The sequence below is a fragment of the Selaginella moellendorffii genome, unplaced genomic scaffold (assembly GCF_000143415.4).
Source record: "Selaginella moellendorffii unplaced genomic scaffold, v1.0 SELMOscaffold_7, whole genome shotgun sequence".
NCBI classification, from domain to species: domain Eukaryota; kingdom Viridiplantae; phylum Streptophyta; class Lycopodiopsida; order Selaginellales; family Selaginellaceae; genus Selaginella; species Selaginella moellendorffii.
The window spans coordinates 3,471,838-3,490,866 of NW_003314268.1; the positions used below are offsets into that span (position 1 = coordinate 3,471,838).

The 19,029-nt window shown below is 46.4% G+C and overlaps 4 protein-coding genes across 5 annotated transcripts; 3 read left to right on the top strand and 1 right to left on the bottom strand.

Moving 5' to 3' along the window:
- Window positions 1-752: 752 nt before the first annotated feature.
- LOC9634343 (probable E3 ubiquitin ligase SUD1) lies at window positions 753-4,439 on the top strand. Its single transcript, XM_024671384.1, has 9 exons — window positions 753-1,001; window positions 1,071-1,688; window positions 1,753-2,358; window positions 2,415-2,626; window positions 2,682-2,960; window positions 3,020-3,177; window positions 3,230-3,393; window positions 3,447-3,593; window positions 3,664-4,439. The coding sequence occupies exons 1-9, from the start codon at window positions 777-779 to the stop codon at window positions 4,153-4,155; spliced, it is 2,901 nt and encodes a 966-aa protein (XP_024527152.1). The 5' UTR covers window positions 753-776; the 3' UTR covers window positions 4,156-4,439.
- Window positions 4,440-9,640: 5,201 nt separating this feature from the next.
- On the top strand, window positions 9,641-11,323 carry LOC9652615 (wall-associated receptor kinase-like 20). Its single transcript, XM_002966361.2, has 3 exons — window positions 9,641-9,953; window positions 10,143-10,200; window positions 10,303-11,323. The coding sequence occupies exons 1-3, from the start codon at window positions 9,641-9,643 to the stop codon at window positions 11,321-11,323; spliced, it is 1,392 nt and encodes a 463-aa protein (XP_002966407.2).
- LOC9652616 (DNA topoisomerase 3-beta) lies at window positions 11,284-14,953 on the top strand. Its single transcript, XM_024671440.1, has 15 exons — window positions 11,284-11,391; window positions 11,447-11,503; window positions 11,572-11,675; window positions 11,739-11,832; window positions 11,911-12,010; window positions 12,068-12,314; window positions 12,361-12,523; window positions 12,590-12,709; window positions 12,770-12,849; window positions 12,898-13,176; window positions 13,231-13,399; window positions 13,454-13,582; window positions 13,673-13,885; window positions 13,931-14,110; window positions 14,165-14,953. Exons 1-15 carry the CDS (start codon window positions 11,371-11,373, stop codon window positions 14,879-14,881), a joined length of 2,673 nt encoding a protein of 890 aa, XP_024527208.1. The 5' UTR covers window positions 11,284-11,370; the 3' UTR covers window positions 14,882-14,953.
- A 1,214-nt stretch (window positions 14,954-16,167) lies between these two features.
- LOC9652617 (probable serine/threonine protein phosphatase 2A regulatory subunit B''delta) lies at window positions 16,168-18,912 on the bottom strand. 2 transcript variants are annotated; one of them, XM_002966718.2, is made up of 12 exons: window positions 18,579-18,910; window positions 18,274-18,528; window positions 18,084-18,189; window positions 17,922-18,021; window positions 17,741-17,846; window positions 17,599-17,689; window positions 17,373-17,514; window positions 17,175-17,322; window positions 16,983-17,092; window positions 16,768-16,924; window positions 16,584-16,709; window positions 16,168-16,522 (listed from the first exon to the last, which is right to left on the bottom strand). In XM_002966718.2, exons 1-12 carry the CDS (start codon window positions 18,732-18,734, stop codon window positions 16,382-16,384), a joined length of 1,638 nt encoding a protein of 545 aa, XP_002966764.2. In that variant the 5' UTR covers window positions 18,735-18,910; the 3' UTR covers window positions 16,168-16,381. The 2 variants fall into 2 exon arrangements, with proteins under 2 accessions (XP_002966764.2, XP_024527193.1); XM_024671425.1 differs by having other exon boundaries at window positions 17,373-17,689; window positions 18,579-18,912.
- Window positions 18,913-19,029: the final 117 nt, after the last annotated feature.

The window sequence follows — 19,029 nt, forward strand, 5'->3', positions numbered from 1 at the left end:
TCTAGCTTTATAATCCTGGACTTGGCGAAATCCAGCATCTGTTTCGAGTGTCCGAGAACGCGTAAGCGAGCGCAGTACGCCTTGCTTCTATTCTCCTCAAACGAAGAGCAGTTCGCGGACGTGAGGTAAAGAGGCGAATCGACTATGAGCTCTCGAAAACCTGACACTACACACGCACAAAGAAATAAGACAGAGTGCCCATTCATCTGAGAAGAAAGCAAACCTGGCTCAGCCGCCGACGAGAACAAGCTCGCGAGTACGATAGCGAGGAAGAACGACCAGGTTCCCATGGCGTATACAGGGAGTCGTCGAAAGGTCCTTGATTTCACGCGATTCAAGCTGCGACAGACGGAGAATCGTGAGAAAACTTCCAAGATTCTGGAGATTATGAACCGCAGAGCCGATGCTTGTGCGGAGATTATGAACCGGAGAGGCGATGCTTGTGCCGCAGTGACACAATCGGATCTAAGAGGACGCCGGTATCGACAAGGCCGCGATCATCGATCAGAGAAGCGCTGCATTTGGAAGAAATCACACATACCAGGGCAGCGCCATCGCTAGCGCCATCGCCTTGTCTAGCTCAATCGCCAATCCACTACACTGAAAACCCTATCGAAGCGCATGCAAATGTGTAGAAGGCGGGCTATTCAAATGCAAGTAAAAGAAAGATGCGACAGACGTTAAAGAAGATTCCGCCATTGTCCGTCAGGCAAATTTAAGGAATATTCTCTCTTAGCTAGGGTTTGGAGAAATCGATCGAGCTGCCCGAGAAGGAGATGGAGATGGAGATCGAGAGCAGCGCTTCTCGGATTGAAGCTGAGAATCGCGGCGCTGGCGCCGCCGCGGCTGAGGATGAGGAGGATGTCTGCCGGATTTGCAGGACATCGGGCGAGGATGGATCGCCACTCTACTATCCTTGCGCTTGCAGCGGCAGCATCAAGTACGTGCATCAAGAGTGCCTGTTGCAGTGGCTCAATCACAGCAATGCCAAGCAATGCGAGGTTTGTGTCTAGCCTAGAAGAAGAAGAGAAATTTCTTCCAAGTCACAAGATTTATCGCGTTCTTCACAGGTTTGCAAGCACCAGTTCTCTTTCTCCCCGGTCTATGCCGAGGACGCTCCAACGCGCCTCCCAGTGACCGAGCTCGTCTATGGCATGGTCGCCAAGGCCGGGAGGGGCCTGCGATTCTTCTCCAGGCTCGTGCTCGTCTTGTCGGTGTGGCTGCTCTTCATCCCTTTCACCACCTTCTGGATTTGGAGGATGACTTTCGTGAGAGGCCTCGGTGATGCCCAGAAGCTCTTCGTCACCCGCTTCCTCACGCCGGCCTTCCTCTTCGCCGACTGCTTGAATGGCTTCCTCATCTCGGCCGGGATCGTCTTTATATTTCTTGGAGCAACGTCGCTGCGAGAGTACTTTAGACACATCCGGGAGGTGGCTGGCCAGGAGGCTGATAGGCAGCAGCAAGCTCCTCCCGCGAACGGCGATGGCGGTGCTGGGCAGGGACAGGGACTAGCCGCTGGAGCTGGCGAGATCATCAGGAGGAACGCTGAGAACGTCGCAGCGCGGATAGAAGCTCACGTGGAACAGATGTTTGAAGCCGACGATCCAGATGGTGCTGAGGATGTTCCTTTCGACGAGCTCGTTGGAATGCAGGGACCGATCCACCATTTGATCGAGAATGCGGTCACTGTAAGTTGTTTCTTCTAGTCCAAGCTCTCCTTTGCTTACACTTCTTTTGTTTCTTCTTCTTCAGGTTCTAGCAAGCAATGCCATTTTCCTGGGAATAGTTGCGTTTGTTCCGTTTACCATCGGCCGTATCTTTCTCTCGGTATTAAATCTTGGCAAAGCTCCTGCTCGCTCAGAAGGACCAGTGGAGGTTGTGGCCAAGGCTGTTGCGGTTTACGATGCTATGGCCGAGGTGTTCGTAACTGCGATCCAGCTCTCCGACGCAGCAACCGTTGCGGTTGGCTATGGAGTCATCTTTCTTCTGCTGAGCTTCTATCTCGGCTTGATACTTCTCGTCCGCTATGGAAGGGGTGAGCCACTTATGGTCGGACGAATTCGCGGGGTGGTGTCAGTAGCCGAGGCTGCCCCTTCTTTGTTCCGACATATTATCGGTTGCGTGAGGTATGTGGCGACGATGCTCAAGGTTGCTTTCCTTCTGGTCATCGAGCTCGGCGTCTTTCCTTTGGTTTGCGGATGGTGGCTCGACGTTTGCACCTTGGCTATGCTAAAGGTGTCCTTTGCACAGCGAGTTGCATTCTTCTGGGCCTCACCCCTTACCAGCTCTCTTCTGCATTGGCTGGTCGGCATATTTTACATGCTACAGATAAGCATTTTTGTGAGCTTGTTGCGCGAGGTGAGTTGCTATTTTTTCCGGGTTTTCTAGTTCATGCTAATGGTTTTAAGTTTCAGGTTCTCCGCCCTGGGGTCCTATATTTCTTGCGTGACCCGGCGGATCCAAATTACAATCCTTTCCGCGACTTGATTGACGATCCGCTTCATAAGCACGCTAGAAGAGTACTTCTCTCTGTGGTCGTGTATGGAAGCTTGATTGTTTTACTGGTGTTTGTTCCGGTTCAAGTGGCCACGCATTTAGCTTTTTCCGTTTTTCCTCTGGACATAAGGTAAAGCTGTATCATAAGTTTGATCTATCTTCAACTGAACGCTATTCTCCTGCAGAGTGTCGGATCCGTTTACTGAGCTCCCTGCCGACATGCTCTTGTTTCACATATGCATACCGTTCGCTCTCGAACACTTCCGCCCAAGAGCGACCATCAAGGCTGTTCTATTCTACTGGTTTTCAGTTGTGGGCAAGGCTCTCGATCTTTACGAGTACCTCCTTCCTCGTCCGGAGGACACAAATAGAGGAAATGGGAATGCCGTTGCTGAACAAGCCGCACCACCACCAGCTGCTAATGGCGAAACCAACGCCGACGAGGAAAGATTAGACACTGGAGAGTAAGTATTTCTCATTATCTACGTTGGCAGGATTCATTTCGATAAACTGCTGTTACCAGGTACAAGTTCGCGGTGCGCATTGTTTTGCTTCTGCTCGGGGCGTGGTTGACGATGCTGGTTTTCAACTCGTCCTTGATTGTCCTTCCGGTTTCCGTTGGGCGTGCCATTGTCACCTCGTTCTCTCGCCTTCCAATCACGAGGGGTGCAAACTGCAATGGTATGTCGCACAGCTCCGGTAAAATGAGAAATCTAACATTTCCTTATTTCAGATCTCTATGCGTTTAATATCGGCTGTTTCGTCATCTGGGCGGCAGCTGCAGCGGTCCGTTACATAGTAAACTATTTGAGGACGCATGACATGTGGGTTCTTTTCATGCAAGTTCTCAAGTGGTCAGCCATTGTGTCGAAGAGCGTTGTGCTCCTCTCGCTATGGGTAAGTTTTGTTTCTATTGTTCTTGTTTCTTCTCATGACTTGTCGATGATCAGGTGATTGTCATTCCCGTTCTTATTGGTTTGCTGTTTGAGCTTCTGGTGGTGGTGCCACTGCGAGTGCCTGTGGATGAAAGCCCCGTCTTCTTGCTGTATCAAGACTGGGCTCTCGGACTCGTCCTCTTGAAAATCTGGACTCGACTGGTACGCTATATTTGTGCTCTCTCCTTTCTCACTCCACTGATGCCTTTGCGCTCTTTGTTCTATACCACAGGCAATGGCAGGCCAGGCGACGCTCCTCACGGACGAGAGCTGGAGGCGAAAGTTCGAGCAAGTGAAAGCCGATGGATTCTCCCGGCTCCGCGGGTGGTGGGTTTTCCAGGAGATTGTAGCTCCGGTGCTGGTGAAGCTCCTGACGGCTCTCAGCATCCCATATGTCGCTGCTCGGGGACTGTTTCCAGCGCTGGGCCTCTCCATCCTCATCAACTCGGCAGTCTATCGGTTCGCGTGGGCCGGGTCGCTGATGCTGCTAACTGGCTGGTATGGGCTGAGGCAGCTGAGGCAATTGTTTCTCGACGTCCACAACGCGATCAGGGATGACAGGTATCTCATTGGCAAGAGGCTCCACAACTATGGCGAGCCTTCGAAAGCGCTAGTGGCGGCGGAGGAAGAGAAAGGTGGCTCCTCGGATGGGGAAGCTACTGCGGACGGGGCCGGGGCCGCTAGTCCTATTGCTACCGCGGATCAAGCTTTGAGGCAGGAATAGCGAGGATCATTGTTTGTATACTCGGAAGTAAAGCAGTGTGTAAATTATTATAGAAAAGATGATGAAACAGGAGCACCCCCGAGCAGTTTTTCCATCCCAGATTACTTCTTGCAACAAAGGAGGCTGATGCATAGCTATATTGAATTATTTAGAACTTCCCATCGAATCAAGAAAAGCCTTTATGTCGGAGTAGGCAACAGCGTTTCAAATACGATGCAACTCAATTGCTCAAGTTTGTGGCTGATGCAAAGCAACAAAGAGCATAAGAAGAAAAGATTTGAGCACTGTCTTTGGCTGGAAACCAAAATTTCTAGTAAAAAGAGAAAGAGAGAAAAATTAACGAAAGAACCAAGCAAGCTTTTGAACTTCCTTCAAGTCTGGTGCCTCCACCTTCGACCAGCACTTGGAATCGACTCCGAAGTGCATCATACGCCAACAGAAGGAAGCAGAAGGTAGGTCTCAACACTAAGTTGGTATGCCATCCCACATTTTATATGTTGGTCTCCATGCAAAGTATCTCTCCCGCATGCACGCACTGACCACTCGCCATAGATGTAAAGCGCATGCGATCCTGTCAACGCAAAACCCTCTCATGCACGTATAGTTGCTGACCCTTCGGGGAGGAGTTGAGATCGCTGTAGCACCAGACGTAAATGGAGGAGGGCCGCTCAAAGACCAAAGGTGGCAAGGGCACTGGCGATGATCATGTCCCCGGGGTGGAAGAAGTGCCACTCACTGCGCTGGGAATTCTCAGCCGGCTTGACAAAGAGGGATTGGGCGACCCTGAGGTGGGAGTGAGCGTATCATTGATTGTTCGTCGCCATTCACGGCACACACACCTCACCTGACACAGATCTATCGCGGACAACGAGCTCCAGCTCCGCCATGAACTCTCCGCTGGCAATGGCTCCTCTTTGGTGAGTATGGAAGAAACATTCCCTATGCTCAACGGTAATTCGATCGAGCCTGGCAGACTTTCGAGCTTGGGAGAGAATGCTCGCAGTAGAGGGCAAATGCATCACACGAACCAAGTCTATTACGAGATGCGACAACGGAGAATCATTCCGCGACTGCCCTAGAGATCTTTGTCCGCCAGAGTGAAGAGGTGGATTGCCTGGACAATTTTGGTCAGCAATTTGGTCAGTAAAAGATCCCTTTTACAACACTCTCATGCTAACTTCCCTCACCATTCTCTACCCCGAGAGAAAGCTCGAGATCAGGAGCCCCAAACAGTAATGCGCCTCTGACTTTGTCCCGGATCGCCGATGCATATCAGAGGTGTCTTGGTACGTAGATTCTCGATGTGTTGTTCCTAGATGTGTCTGCCTCCAATTGCCCTTGCCTGCACCGGCATTCAGAGAAAGATCGCGGCAATATTATGTTCTAATCAAGGTGGAGTATTCCAAGGTGGTGCAGCTTATTCTGTATGCTCCTTGCTTATCTTGGGCTGCTGCTGCACATGTCTGTTCAGACTGCAAAATAACCGAAACCCATCTCGCAGAGATTTCGAGGCAAGACACGTCTACTCGTACAAGGGGTTGCTGCAACCCACCCAAGGCTTCAACGAGGGGTTCAAGTTGGGAAGCGGTGGATTACTTGCAAGACGGCACCGTGGTTGCCATCACACGCAGCAAAAGCTCCGCCAACTTTGGAGCCCTGGACGAGCAGCAGTTCCTTAACGAGACCACCACTCTCTCCAAGGGTGTCCATGAGATCTCTGACTTGTATACAAACAATCATTCCTGCCTTGAAGCTTGATCCGCGGGAGCAATAGGACTAACAGCCCCGGCCCCGGCCGTTCCCCATCCGAGAAGCCACGTTTCTCTTCCTCGGCGCTTTCGAAGGCTTCCCGCGGAGCCGGGATAATCCATCGGCAGCGTTGCCTGGCCTGCCATTGCTTGTGGTATAGAACAGAAAGCATCAGTGGAGTGGGCTTTCATCCACAGGTACTCGCAGTGCCACCACCACCAGAAGCTCAAACAGCAAACCAATAAGAACGGGAATGACAATCACCTGATCGTCGACAAGTCATGAGAACAAGTTGTAGCACCCATAGCGAGAGGACGGAGGAGGACACTCTTCAACACAATGGCTGACCACTTGAGAACTTATGCGACCTCAAATAGTTACTATGGACGGCTGCAGCTGCCGCCCAGATGACGAGCAGCCGATATTAAACGCATACAGATCTGACAGAAGATTCTCATTTTACCGGAGCTGTGTGACATGCCATTGTAGTGTGCACCCCTCGTGATTGGAAGGCGAGATAACGAAGTGACAATGGCACGCCCAACGGAGACCGGAAGGACAATCAAGAACGAGTTGAAAACCAGCATGATCAACCACGCCCCTAGTACACCGCAAACTTGTACCTGGTAAGTAGCTTATCGAAATAAATATTGCCAACGTAGATAATGAGAAATACTTACTCTCCAGTGTGTAATCTTTCCTCATTGGCGTTGGTTTCGCCATTAGCAGGTGCGGCTTGTTCAGCGACGGCATTAGGAGAAGGAAAGAATAGCAAAAAAAAAAATGGCAAACCTTATGCGACTTGCATGGCGTGGTGAGGATCCATGCGAAGAGCTGTGGAACCAACCTATGAAAACGAAAAAGAATCTTTAAGTATGTAATGTGGAACAAACCTTGAGCATGTTGACAGGGTTAAGTCCCGTTGGACGATTTGTGAAACATCGAGGACTTTCAGAGAACCGCTCTTGAGCGCCTTCTGAGGAAAGCTGTCTAGAGAAGCACGCAAAACTTCATACCAGAAGATGTGAAGGTGAGAAAAAAGCTTTCCAAAAACCTTATTGCCTGCCTATTCTATTAGTGGTTTTCTTGCTTAATTAATATCACAGGATTTGACAATTGAAATTCCAAAGAATAGATTTCAAATAAAAACTCCTATTTACGACCCTCTTGTTCTATCAAATCAATGTTTTGTTTCTTGATCTTACCAATTGCAATCTTATATTATTGAAGTTGTGGCATAATTTATCAATTATGGATGTTAAGCAAGTAAGAAGGAAGAAATATTGTCACTCTTTAGAGGTATGAGTTCATAAAAGTCTAAAATAAATTTCAATTTGTTTCTTGAAAGACTATCTAAGTGATTGTTTATTAAAGATACTAGGATTTGAAGGGTTATTTTGGTAGAGACTAATCTTGTTATTGCCTGAAATAAGAATATCATCTGAAAAAATAGCAAATAAGTAAAGTGTAGGGTATTATTGCATAACAAGTTAAATTGTAATTTTATAAATGAATTAATATTAATTCTAGCAAGTTTTGTATCAAATAGTCTTCTATTAATCAAATGCAAATTGGAGCAATTGATGAAAGCCATATACAAATTATTTTACCAAAAGAGCTATAATAATATTTTAACAAGAAAGGGTTTTACTCTGTTATTTTATAGATTATGGTTTTTGCAAGATGTTTGATTTGGGATTTAAATTTTAGATGGGCTGGTAGTTGTTACAATTAGTTAGTTTTCATAAATATGTTGTTGGTTTAAGGATTATGCAAGGACACCTTAGGAAATATATATCAATAAAAGATGCAACTTATCCACCAATATATGTTTAGTCTATATAAGGGATTGAAAGATGGGTTAAGCATATATGCCAACAAAATTAGAACTTCATTCAATCAAATATAGGAAGAAAGAGATTTTTGCATGTTAAAATCAAGTAATTTTATTTTATATTATAACTAATAAAAGATGACTTTTGTTAAGTCCCAAATTCTTCTGAAACAAAATAATTCAAGACTTGATAATATCAAAGATCACATCACTGTACATTATATCTTATGTAAAAATTATGGTGATAGTTTTGATCTTTCATGGATTGATTAAGCTAAAGAGGAGTTGATGAGATTGATTCAATATGAAAAAGAGGCATTATAATGTATTCAATCATTTGAAGTAGAAGTTCTAAAAAATCAATTGTGCAACAACATATGAATTACATTAAATCAAAGCAATAAATCAAGATGTTAAGAGACAAATTACAATATGCACTAGATAGTTTTGATCAATTTAAAGCTAGTGAAGAAGTATTAAAAAATATTGAATGTTGTGATGCTCAAGCATAAATGTTATTTAAAATTTAAACAAAGCAATTTGTTTATGATCAATTTTTAGGAGAATTTATTCTTCAGAAGATAAAGATTAAATTAGTTTTTAATAAATTAAAAAGGCAAATAAAATATTTCAAAGCATATTCACTATAGTATTAAAGGAAGCTTGTATAACTTTCATAATTTGAAAATGCTACTCTATGTGATTGATGATTTTTTCTTTTATATTCTTGATAATCTCAATCATATTATTCATTATATAATGATAATATTCATTATCATTTTCCATCTTCACCTTTTTGTATTAAGTATTTAATCCTTTTGTGTTGTCCAACTTTATGTAATCAGTAACAATTTTATGTTTACCATCTTCAATAGCTTTTTAATAAAGTTAATATAGATAGTTTTCTTCATTTGAGGTTTATTTGAGAAAAACTCATTTATGGTATTATAAAATTTATATTTTCATATATATATATATTTATAAAGAATAATAAATATATACATTATATATATATTCATAGAGAGAGAGGAAAGAAATATTGTTAAAGGGAAAAAAATTACCTATTATTTCCAAAAATATTATTGTGAGTTTTGTTTTACATACAATCCTTTTACATTTTGTTTTCATTTGTTATTACAAGGTATAAAGTCTTTGTCAAAGTTTAGATAAACATTATACCAATTTAGGATAAATAAGATTTTTGAATTCATTTCTATCTTAGATTTAATTATAACACTCAATGATTTTTCCATTTAACCCATTTCCCTTTTTCATTATTAATTTCTTCTTTTTTACCTTCTCTTGCACTACCTTTCTTTTCTTTTTTGGCCTAATTTTTTTTAATTGTTGGATGCTTTAAAATTGAATGTCTTGGAGTTTGGATACATTAAAATTAGGTAATTTATAATTTTAAATTTTAAAATTAAATGGATTAAAGTTTAAAACAGAAAATAAAGAGACATAAGGGGATTAAAGAAAATGATGTTGAATTAAAGAAAAATATATTTATTTAAAATGAGTTTGAAATGGAAGATGAAACATACTTTATAGTGGATATTTCATATAACATTTTGATTTTTATGAAATTTTCCTGCCATTTTCCCACTAAGCTTAAAAAACATAAATATAATTTTGAATTTATTTAGGGCAAAATAAAATCTGTCCCCAGTTAGAGAAACTATATTTATTAAAAAAACCCAAAATGCTACCTTTTCTAGGTAATGAGTGGAAAAGCCAAAAAACTAATATAAGTAGAATTATATATAATTTTTTTTAACACTGACAGGTTCAGCACACACATGACACCGTGCCTATCACGGCTCAAAGTCATCTACATTCTCAAAAAACGGGAAGAGAATGAATCTCTTGCTGCTCACTATAGTGCTCTCACACCAGGGAATTATGACAATAATTGGTAGCGCCGCGAAAGAATGTGCGAGCTCCTGCGGAATTCAAGATGTGCACTATCCCTTTGGATTGCAATTTGGATGCGGAGATCCCTCTCACTTGCTCAAGTGCACTGGCAACACTCTCGTGCTAACTCTCAACAATGGCGCTGATTATCCCCTCACCATTCTCTACCCCGATAGAAAGCTCGAGATAAGGAGCCCCAGCTCCATCAGAAATCTCCTCCCGGACATCTATTTCAACAATTTCTCAGAGTCGTGCAGCCCAAACTTCGTTCCGGCTCGCCGGTGCACAACAGAGTGTCTTGGTACGTAGATTCTAGGCGTGCATTCAAGTGTGCGGAGTGTGTGAAGTCGGGAGGGACTTGCGGCTACACGGGCTACAATTCAACTTTCTTTCTATGCATCACAGATGATGAAGGTGAATTCATCTCAATTTCATGATTCAAGTTCTATATGGTCTCTTTGTTATGTTTCTAGATGTGATTACTTCTCAGCCTCCAACGTCCCTGCCCCTGAGCCGGCATCCACAGAGAAAAATCGCTGCAATATCAGGTATTAAAACTTTTAATCCAGGTTATGTTCTAATCGGTTATGTGCAGCTTCTGCTGTATGCTCCTTGCTGATCTTCGGCTGCTGCTGTAAGTACGTCTACAGGTTCAGACTGCACAAAAACCTACAGCAACGCTCCCATCTCGCACAAAGGCTGAACGATTTCGAGGCAAGGCACATTTACTCCTACAAGGACTTGCACGTTGCAACCCAAGGGTTCAACGAGGGGTTCAAGCTGGGAAGCGGTGGATTCGGCACGGTTTACAAGGGCATCTTGCAAGACGGCACCGTGGTTGCCATCAAACGCAGCAAAAGCTCCGCCAACTTTGGAGTCATGGACGAGCAGTTCCTCAACGAGATCACCATTCTCTCCCAGGTGAACCATAGGAACCTGGTAAAGCTCAAAGGGTGGTGCATGGATACTCGCCGAAACGCCCCTCCACTGCTCGTGTACGAATACGTCACCAATGGAACGCTGCTGGAACACTTGCAGTGCAAGCGAGGGGTGGTTCCTCTCGGCTGGGAGCAGCGCCTGCAGATTGTTATCGAGACCGCGGAGGCGCTGGCGTACCTCCACTCGGTGGCGGCACCGCCGATCTACCACCGCGACGTGAAATCGTCCAACATTCTCCTGGATGATAGCCTGAGTGCCAAGGTCGCCGACTTTGGAATTTCCAAGCTCGTTGGAACTGGCGATGCCGCCACCACGCACGTCTCCACGCTCCGGATCCAAGGCACTCCAGGCTACTGCGATCCGGAGCTCATGACCACTTTCAGGCTCACGGACAAGAGCGACGTCTACAGCTTTGGAGTGGTGCTGCTGGAGCTCGTGACGGGGCAAAAGCCGCTGGATTTTGGGAGGGAATCGAGCAGGGTGAACTTGGCCTTCTACTCGCTGCCGCTGATAAGGATGGAGATGATTGAGGAGCTCGTGGATCCCAAGATGGGAGTGGTGAGCGCGGTGGAGCGCTGCAGCGTCGCGAGGGTGGCCGCCTTGGCGGACAAGTGCTTGGCCGAGTGTGGAGCGAATAGACCCAAGATGAGAGAAGTGGTGGAAGAGCTCACGAGCATAAGAGAGGAGATGAGGAGTTTTTTAGACTCGGGAGAAGTGACCTCGCGAGTATAAACGTTTTTTAGACCGCCTTGGAAGTCTAGGTAGGGTTTAAGCAAGCGATGGCGCCCGTCGTCCTCATGGTATGTGAAAGAACCGTTCTGTCTCTCGATTGGGTGATGGGCTCTTGTTTTGTAGGTGGCGGAGAAGCCCAGCATTGCCGGAATGCTGGCTTCGTTTCTCTCTTCTGGTCGTGTAAGTTTTTGTCTCTCAAAGTTTTCGCTCTCTCATTCCATGCTTGAATCTTTTCCTATTTTCTTCAGATGAGCACTAGGAAATCCTACTTGGATGTTCACGAGTTTGATGGAACGTTTAGAGGTTTCCAAGCGCACTACAAGGTTACTTCTGTCATTGGTCATGTCTATGGGTGAGAAACCGTCGTTCTTCGTTTTCTTTGTTCTTCTTTTCACTAGCTTTCTGGATTTTCCAGCATTGATTTTCCTCCAAAGTATCAGAACTGGGAGCTGACGGATCCATTGGATCTTTTCGGAGCTCCTACGTTGAAAAACGAAGCAAATCCCAAGGTAACCTCACTCGGCAATGAACTTATTCTTACTGTGTGATCTTCCTGTTCTTTTTTTCTCCTTTGGTCTGCTTTTCAGGCTCACGTTTGCAAGCATCTCAGGCAAGAAGCTCGCGGCTGCGACTCCCTTGTCTTGTGGCTCGACTGCGACCGAGAAGGAGAAAACATCTGCTTTGAAGGTTCTTATTACTGGTTTTCTCTTTTTCTTTCTAGAGACATCTTTGTTTTTTTTCTAGTTATGGAGAATGCTTTGCCTGTCATGAAGAAACGATCCGGACAGCAAGTGTTCAGAGCTCGCTTCTCCGCTGTGAGCGAGAAGGATGTAAAGACTGCCATGAGCAGCCTGGTTGAGCCAAACCAAAACGAGGCGCTTGCGGTAGATGCTCGGCAGGAGATCGATTTAAAAGTTGGAGTGGCATTCACTCGCTTCCAGACTCGTTTCTTTCAAGGAAAATACGGCAACCTGGACTCGAGCGTCATCTCGTAAGTTGGTCTTCTCGTGTTGTGTTTTCTCATTGCTTCACAACAGTTTTGGACCTTGCCAGACTCCAACTCTTGGTTTTTGCGTGGAGCGGCACACTCAGATCATCACTTTCGTTCCGAAGCCATTCTGGACTTTGCATCCGCGCTTGAGCAAAGGTGGACACTCGCTGCAACTGGACTGGGAGCGCGGGAGAGTCTTCGAACAGGCAGTAAGTTGTGCAAGGCTTCTATTTCATCTTCACAACTTCTGGTATGAAGTTTTGCGTGTTTTCTAGACAGCTCTAGTCCCTCAGAAAGCGGTGCTCAAAAGCGGTTCTCTGAAAGTCCTCGATGTTTCACAAAAAGAGGAGCGAAAGGCTCGTCCAACAGGACTTAACACTGTCAACATGCTCAAGGTTCGCTCCATATGATAGATTTCCACATACTTACCATTCTTTTTCGTTTTCTTTCGATAGGTTGCTTCGACAGCTCTTGGCATGGGTCCTCACCACGCCATGCAAATTGCGGAGCGTCTCTACGTCCAAGGATACATAAGGTTTGCCATTTCTTCTTCGCTCTTCTGTCCTCATGAATAAACTAACAGCTATCCCCGGACCGAGAGCACAGCCTACCCGGCGAGTTTTGACGTAAAGGAGTCACTGCTTCCACTGGGAAACCATCCCGTCTTTGGAGACTACGCTCGATCGTTGATAGCTGCTGGCGTTCGAGCCCCAAAGTCCGGCACCGACGCTGGCGACCATCCTCCAATCACTCCAATGCGTTCCGGGACCGAGTCCGAGCTTGGAGGAGATGCCTGGAGGCTCTACGATTACATCTCCAGGCATTTTCTTGGGAGTGTGAGCCCGGACTGCAAGTATAAGCGGTAAGCTAAGAATTTTTCATTCTCTTCTAGTTTTGCTGAGCTTGAGGAACGCAGGACGAAAGTTACCTTCTCCGGTGGAGGCGAGGTTTTCACTTGCTCGGGGAAAGTTGTGACATCGCCGGGATTCACAATAGCTATGCCGTGGATGGCTGTCACGGACGAAAATCTTCCTGCGTTTACTATTGGCGAGAGTCTTCCTTGCTCAGAGGTTGAGCTCTACCAGGTATACCATCTCAAAGCTTTTCCCATTGTTTTATTCTCGTCTTGGTCTTGTCAGGGAAGAACCTCTCCTCCTGATTACTTGACTGAGAGCGACCTGATATCTCTGATGGAGAAGCATGGGATTGGTACGGACGCGTCCATTCCAGTGCATATCAACAACATATGCCAGAGAAACTACGTACAGGTAAAAGAAGATTTCTTTCTTCTTTCTTTCTTTCTCTCTGTTTTTGAGTTGTTTAAAAATGTGTTTTTTTTTCTTCTATTTTTCTCGAAGGTACAAACTGGAAGGCGCCTTGTGCCTACTGCTCTCGGTATAACACTCATTCGAGGCTATCAAACCATCGACGCGGATTTATGCCTCCCGGACATCCGGAGCTTCATAGAGCAGCAAATCACGCTGATTGCCAAAGGTCAGGTGGATCACGAAACCGTGGTGCGCAACTCGCTGGACAAGTTCGTCGCCAAGTTCAAGAACTTCGTGTCCGAGGCAAGCACCATGTTTTCTAAGTTTCTCAACTGTTTCTCTCCATAGATCGAGAAGATGGACGCTCTGTTCGAGGCTCACTTCTCTCCTCTCGCGGACTCCGGACGGCCCTTGAGCAAGTGTGGGAAATGCAAGCGCTACATGAAATACATCACGCTGCGGCCATCTCGTCTCTACTGCTCAACCTGCGAGGAAGTATACCCGGTCCCGCAAAATGGTTCCATCAAGGTAATCCTTCTCCAGGGAATAGACACGCTAAGAAAAAACTCTTTTTTTCCTCAGCTCTACAAGGAGCTAGCTTGTCCACTTGACAACTTCGAGCTCGTCTTGTTCTCCCTCGGAGGACCCGACGGGAAATCCTATCCCCTCTGTCCCTACTGCTACAATCACCCTCTGGAATCTCCAGCAAGAGACCCGAGCAGCGAGGCCACAACCTCCAGCGATGATCAAGCCAGTGGCACTGCTCCTGGCGATGGAAATCCAAACACAAGACGGGGACGAGCAGCCACAGGGGCGGGGATGCCATGCACGATGTGTCCTCACGCGACGTGCCGCCACTCGGTGATGCAGCAGGGAGTGTGCGCTTGCCCCGAGTGCGATGGAACGCTCATCCTGGATCCCATCAGCGCGCCAAAGTGGAGGCTCGACTGCAACAAGTGTAGCTTCCTCGTCTACCTCCCCGCCAACACGCACAAGGTGTCGAGGAGCGAGCACGATTACTGCGACGACTGTGGCTCGGCGCTCCTGGAGGTGGACTTCCACAAGAACAACACGCCGCTGGAGGGCGGGAGGACGCTCCACACGGCGTGCGTGGTCTGCGACGAGCTCTTGCAGTCTCTGGTGGTGATGAAGCACGGCAAGAGCTTTGGGCGATCGCGAGGGAGGGGGAGAGGGAGGGGGAGGGGGAGAGGACGAGGGAGAGGGCGAGGGAGGGGTGGAGGGAGAGGTGGCGGGCGAGGAAAGCACCAAGATCCCCGGATGAGTTTCAGGGATTTCTAGCCTCGTGTTTTCCCTCCAAAACTATAAACCCTAATACTCGAAAGAGGATAAGCTAAATGTTTCTTTAACTTGTATCTTCGAGATTCATGGAGAGAACGATGCAATTGACCAGGTAATTCGACTTCGGTTCTTTTTTCTTAGCGCTAACACTGTTCTGGAGAAAAATGAGAGTGGACTTGTCCTAGCTTCTTTGTTGGCTTGTGCCATTTGGAATAGAAAGAAATGGTATGGTTTCTGTTTTGGTACAGTGAAAGAAAGAATTGTTTTTCTTTGTTTATATAGGTTTTGGACACTCGCCGGCTAGCGAATGGCTCGGCGGCGCACAACATCACACAATGACCTGGTCTCATAACAAATTCAAAGTGGTCCTTGGGTTCCATTCTGAGAAGGTTTGTCGATGAAAAGCTGATCATACCCTACTTATGAGGTGATGAGTGACCTGGTCTCATGACAAAGTCAAAGTAAACACCGCGTCGTCATGTTCACACCATTGAACATCTTTTTGATAATCCAATGTCAGTTGTTACTGGGGGAGAGGACGGACAATCTCAACATTCCCATCGATCCTTGCTCTTGGCGAAGAACAAGAAAAAAGCGACACTACCCTGATCGACACTACCAAAAGTCAAACTTCGCGGGCTTAATCATTTCAAAGCATCCACAGATACACTGGGTTTATTTAGTTTTGTGTTTCCTCCATAGATCGAGACGAAGATCTCAAGCCAGAGTATGAGCAAGAAGAAGCGAACTCACTCCCGTCTTGCTCACGCTGTCGAGCCAATCAAAGCTCCCGCACTTGATCTGTTTCGCGTGGGCGTGGTGGCGGTGCCAGTGTACTTGGAATAGAGTATCTCACCGCTTAGCACCCGGCCCGTCTTCATCTCCTCGCCGGAGCCATCGCGCAGGTGGAAAACGTTGGGCTCCTCCTCCGTCACGCGGAAGCTCTTCCGGGAATCTGCTGGACACACGAGGTCGCTCAGGTCGATGTGCAGGCCCGTGGGCAGCTCGTCTCCGTTTGGCTCCAGCAGCAGGATGGCTACGCGGAAGTAAGTGCGCGATGGGATCCTGATCAACACATTCTGCGGCCTCACACTGTTGGGCTTCACCACCCCAAACGCCTGCCCGTAGATCGTCCTGAATCTGTCGCGCAGAACAAGAGGATGGCTAGTCTGGTTTTCAATCCTCACACTAGCTTTTGAGCCTGAAGCACCCATGTCTGTGCAGAGAGAAAGTGAGTTCTCAGCAAAGAAGTCTGTTCCCTATTGCAGACACGAGGTGAACACACGTCTTAAATTGATATTATCATTATTATCGTCATTTAGCGCAACTACAAGCAATGGGTGATGTATGCACAGGAATCGATCAAATACGCGTTAAGAGCTTTCTAAACCAAGAAGAGATATAATGGAGACAACGAAGAATTACTGTACAAAGCACTGTTGCTGCTGCCTGAGCTACCTTCCTACCCAAGAAAAAGGAAACCAGAACCACGCAAAACACTCAAAATGGCGCCTCTAGAGATTCATCCCACACCTCGGCACTTCCATTTGATGCATCCTCCGCGTCTTCCTCCATCGACAAGCGGATGTATTCTTGGTGAGCAAACCGATCCCACTCTGTTAGCGTTGGATCCTCCCTCTCCTGGAAACACGGGAGTCAAGAGCCTTCCCGTGAACGAAACCATCTCAAAGTAAACTCTTACTTGTCGGATGAGGAATGGGTCGCGTGTCTCGAACGCCACGAACTTATTCAGATTGAAGAGAATGTTGAAGAAGTTGCCAGAAAGCTTGCACCTCTTCAGGTCGCGTAGCGTTAGCTGCCCTTGCTTCTGCAATCGATCACATAAGCATTGACGAGAGCCCGGAAGCTACAAACAGCTAACGCACCTCTGGGCAGATCATGTCCGTCATCTGGCAGACTATGTCCTCGAAGAGGACGGGGTCTTGAGCTAGGCACTCCATGCGATGCAATTGCTCCTCATAAAAGTACTGCATCTCGTTTGGAGTCACCACTCCGTCACAATCCAGATCGATACATTTGAACCTGGAAGTCGCGATCTGTCAATCGATCGATCTTACAGAAGATTCAAGACGTCGCTTACCAGTACTCCAAGCTTGGTTCAGACGTTTTGTCCTCCTCCGATAAAATGAACCACACAAAGTCCTCGTAACCCATCTTTCCTTCCACGGAACTCGTAAACTTTCTTGGAACCTGACAAATACTAAAAACATGAAGCACATTAGAGGAACCGAGAACTCGAAAGATCATTCTTTTGGAAAGTGCCAAACGTTACCTGTGAGAAGATCCTTTCCACTATACGAAATGTGAGAGCGTGATTGCCGTATCTCAAAAGGTCAGTCTTGTCGATTAAGAAGTCGTGGTCCGTGTCAAGCTCCCAAAACTTGCAGTAGATAACGTAAAAGTGTTCGTAGGAAAAATATCTAGCATCCCACTGTCAGCAAAAACATATTGTATCTCGAATAGGACTTACTTTAGGACCTTGTTGATGTCTTCTTCCTCGTCTACTTGAAGCAGTGCTGCAACAAGGTTGCTTCTTCTCAACTCTCTTAGCAATAGCCTTCCATTTCCAGATCTATTTACATGGTAGAATATCCTGTACATTACTGTCTCGGCTGCGAACAAAAAGAACAAAAGCAAACAAAGAAAAAGAATGATTTGAGCGACAACAAAAAAAAAAACTAAACAAATCAGCCAACCATATCTTTCTTGAAACTCAGGAGTGTCATGAAGAAATTCCAAACCGCGGTGAGTCATCAAAAGCTCCTTCAAGATTGGTTTGAAATCCTCCTGGAGATACGATACAATTATGCTTTCAAGAATATCGGCTGCTAAAGTTACCTGAGTAATATACTTCTTGTCAGGTTTCTTTAACACGTTGAATATACGAGAAGCCATATCTGATGTGAGCATATTCTGTTCAAGCCAATACTCGATAAACCTGTCCCTGAAATCATGAAGATGCGGGCGAGTTAGGAAAAAAGAGAAAAGGAAAAAACACCAACACGACAATGCCGTTAACCTTGTCACAAGTCCCGTGTCCTCCACATCAATCTTCTTGAACAAACAGCTAGAAAAAAAGGAAGGGAGCTTGCATACTTCCTTAGTCACAGGCGCAAAAGCTAAAGAAGACATGTACCTTAGAAAACCATATAGACAATTAAACAATAAGGACGATATGAACCTGACAATGGCAAACCATAAGAATGCCCCGCAAAAAGTTGATCAATCCTTTTCAGACATTGCTCCGCCATATCTTGCGGCGCAGGAGGACCATTTGGGAAATAGAACTGCCGAAAAAAAGAGAGTTTTCATGAGTTTCTCGCGAAAAAAAGGGAGAGAAGAACAAAGACGAAAAGAAAGAAGAAACTTACTTGAGGGATATGTTCTCTAATCGGTTCGCTAGCTCGTTTTAATGGAGAACCAGTACTCGCTCCAGTCCTTTTCATGGGAGACTTGGGTGAAAGTGGCGAGCCCGAGGTGCTTCGAGGAGACAATGGAGGTGTGCTTCCAACAGCAAACATTCCCGGAAGAGCTGACATCGCACCCCCGGAATTTCCATTCCCTGGACTGGAAGATGGAACTGGTAGCACGAGTCCTGCCTTGGCATCTTCTAGCAAAGACAGCACCTACGCAAGAAAAGTTCTTTCGTGAAATGGTTTCTAGTGGAGTGACTCACCAGTCGATGTGTATCCGGCAAAGAGAGCCACTGCGTGAAGAGATCTTCCAGCCGCATTCTACACGCGACAGGCTTTGTGGGTGGAGAGGGCAAATCCGGCAGCTGGAGCAGCTCCGGATCAAGAACACCGACGTCCACCGCCATCGCCGACTCCATTCACACACGAACCCTACCCGCGCCAAAGATCTCCACGGATCACGCGCGGCGTCGATTCAAGAGCTTCGCTAGCTGCTGGCGATCTCGCGAAGCTCTTCCTGGATCCAGAGTCGCGGCGCAACGCCCAGGCGCTCCTGCTTCCCTGCCACAGTGTAATGCTTCTCTCAGTTTTTAGGTCAACATGAACATCAGCCACGTGGACCACTCCAGCTCGTCGATTCGTACGACGATCTTAAACCGTCGATTATAGGGCACTTGGGAGTGTTTTCCCGCTCGAAACAGAGCCCTAACTGCT

What these genes read in the sequence shown, in the direction of transcription:
- LOC9652617 (XM_024671425.1), bottom strand. Translation starts at nt 18,734, where the DNA reads ATGGAGTCGGCGATGGCGGTGGACGTCGGTGTTCTTGATCCGGAGCTG. An exon ending in TTATGGTTTGCCATTGTCAG is followed by an intron (nt 18,022 to 18,083) that starts GTTCATATCGTC and finishes TGTCTTCTTTAG; the next exon opens with CTTTTGCGCCTGTGACTAAG. An exon ending in GACACGGGACTTGTGACAAG is followed by an intron (nt 17,847 to 17,921) that starts GTTAACGGCATT and finishes TCATGATTTCAG; the next exon opens with GGACAGGTTTATCGAGTATT.
- LOC9652616 (XM_024671440.1), top strand. Translation starts at nt 11,371, where the DNA reads ATGGCGCCCGTCGTCCTCATG. An exon ending in CTGGACTCGAGCGTCATCTC is followed by an intron (nt 12,315 to 12,360) that starts GTAAGTTGGTCT and finishes GCTTCACAACAG; the next exon opens with TTTTGGACCTTGCCAGACTC. An exon ending in ACACTGTCAACATGCTCAAG is followed by an intron (nt 12,710 to 12,769) that starts GTTCGCTCCATA and finishes TTCTTTCGATAG; the next exon opens with GTTGCTTCGACAGCTCTTGG.
- LOC9652615 (XM_002966361.2), top strand. Translation starts at nt 9,641, where the DNA reads ATGACAATAATTGGTAGCGCCGCGAAAGAATGTGCGAGCTCCTGCGGA. An exon ending in GTGCACAACAGAGTGTCTTG is followed by an intron (nt 9,954 to 10,142) that starts GTACGTAGATTC and finishes ATTACTTCTCAG; the next exon opens with CCTCCAACGTCCCTGCCCCT. An exon ending in AAAAATCGCTGCAATATCAG is followed by an intron (nt 10,201 to 10,302) that starts GTATTAAAACTT and finishes GTACGTCTACAG; the next exon opens with GTTCAGACTGCACAAAAACC.
- LOC9634343 (XM_024671384.1), top strand. Translation starts at nt 777, where the DNA reads ATGGAGATGGAGATCGAGAGCAGCGCTTCTCGGATTGAAGCTGAGAAT. An exon ending in GCAATGCCAAGCAATGCGAG is followed by an intron (nt 1,002 to 1,070) that starts GTTTGTGTCTAG and finishes CGTTCTTCACAG; the next exon opens with GTTTGCAAGCACCAGTTCTC. An exon ending in GAAAGATTAGACACTGGAGA is followed by an intron (nt 2,961 to 3,019) that starts GTAAGTATTTCT and finishes TGCTGTTACCAG; the next exon opens with GTACAAGTTCGCGGTGCGCA.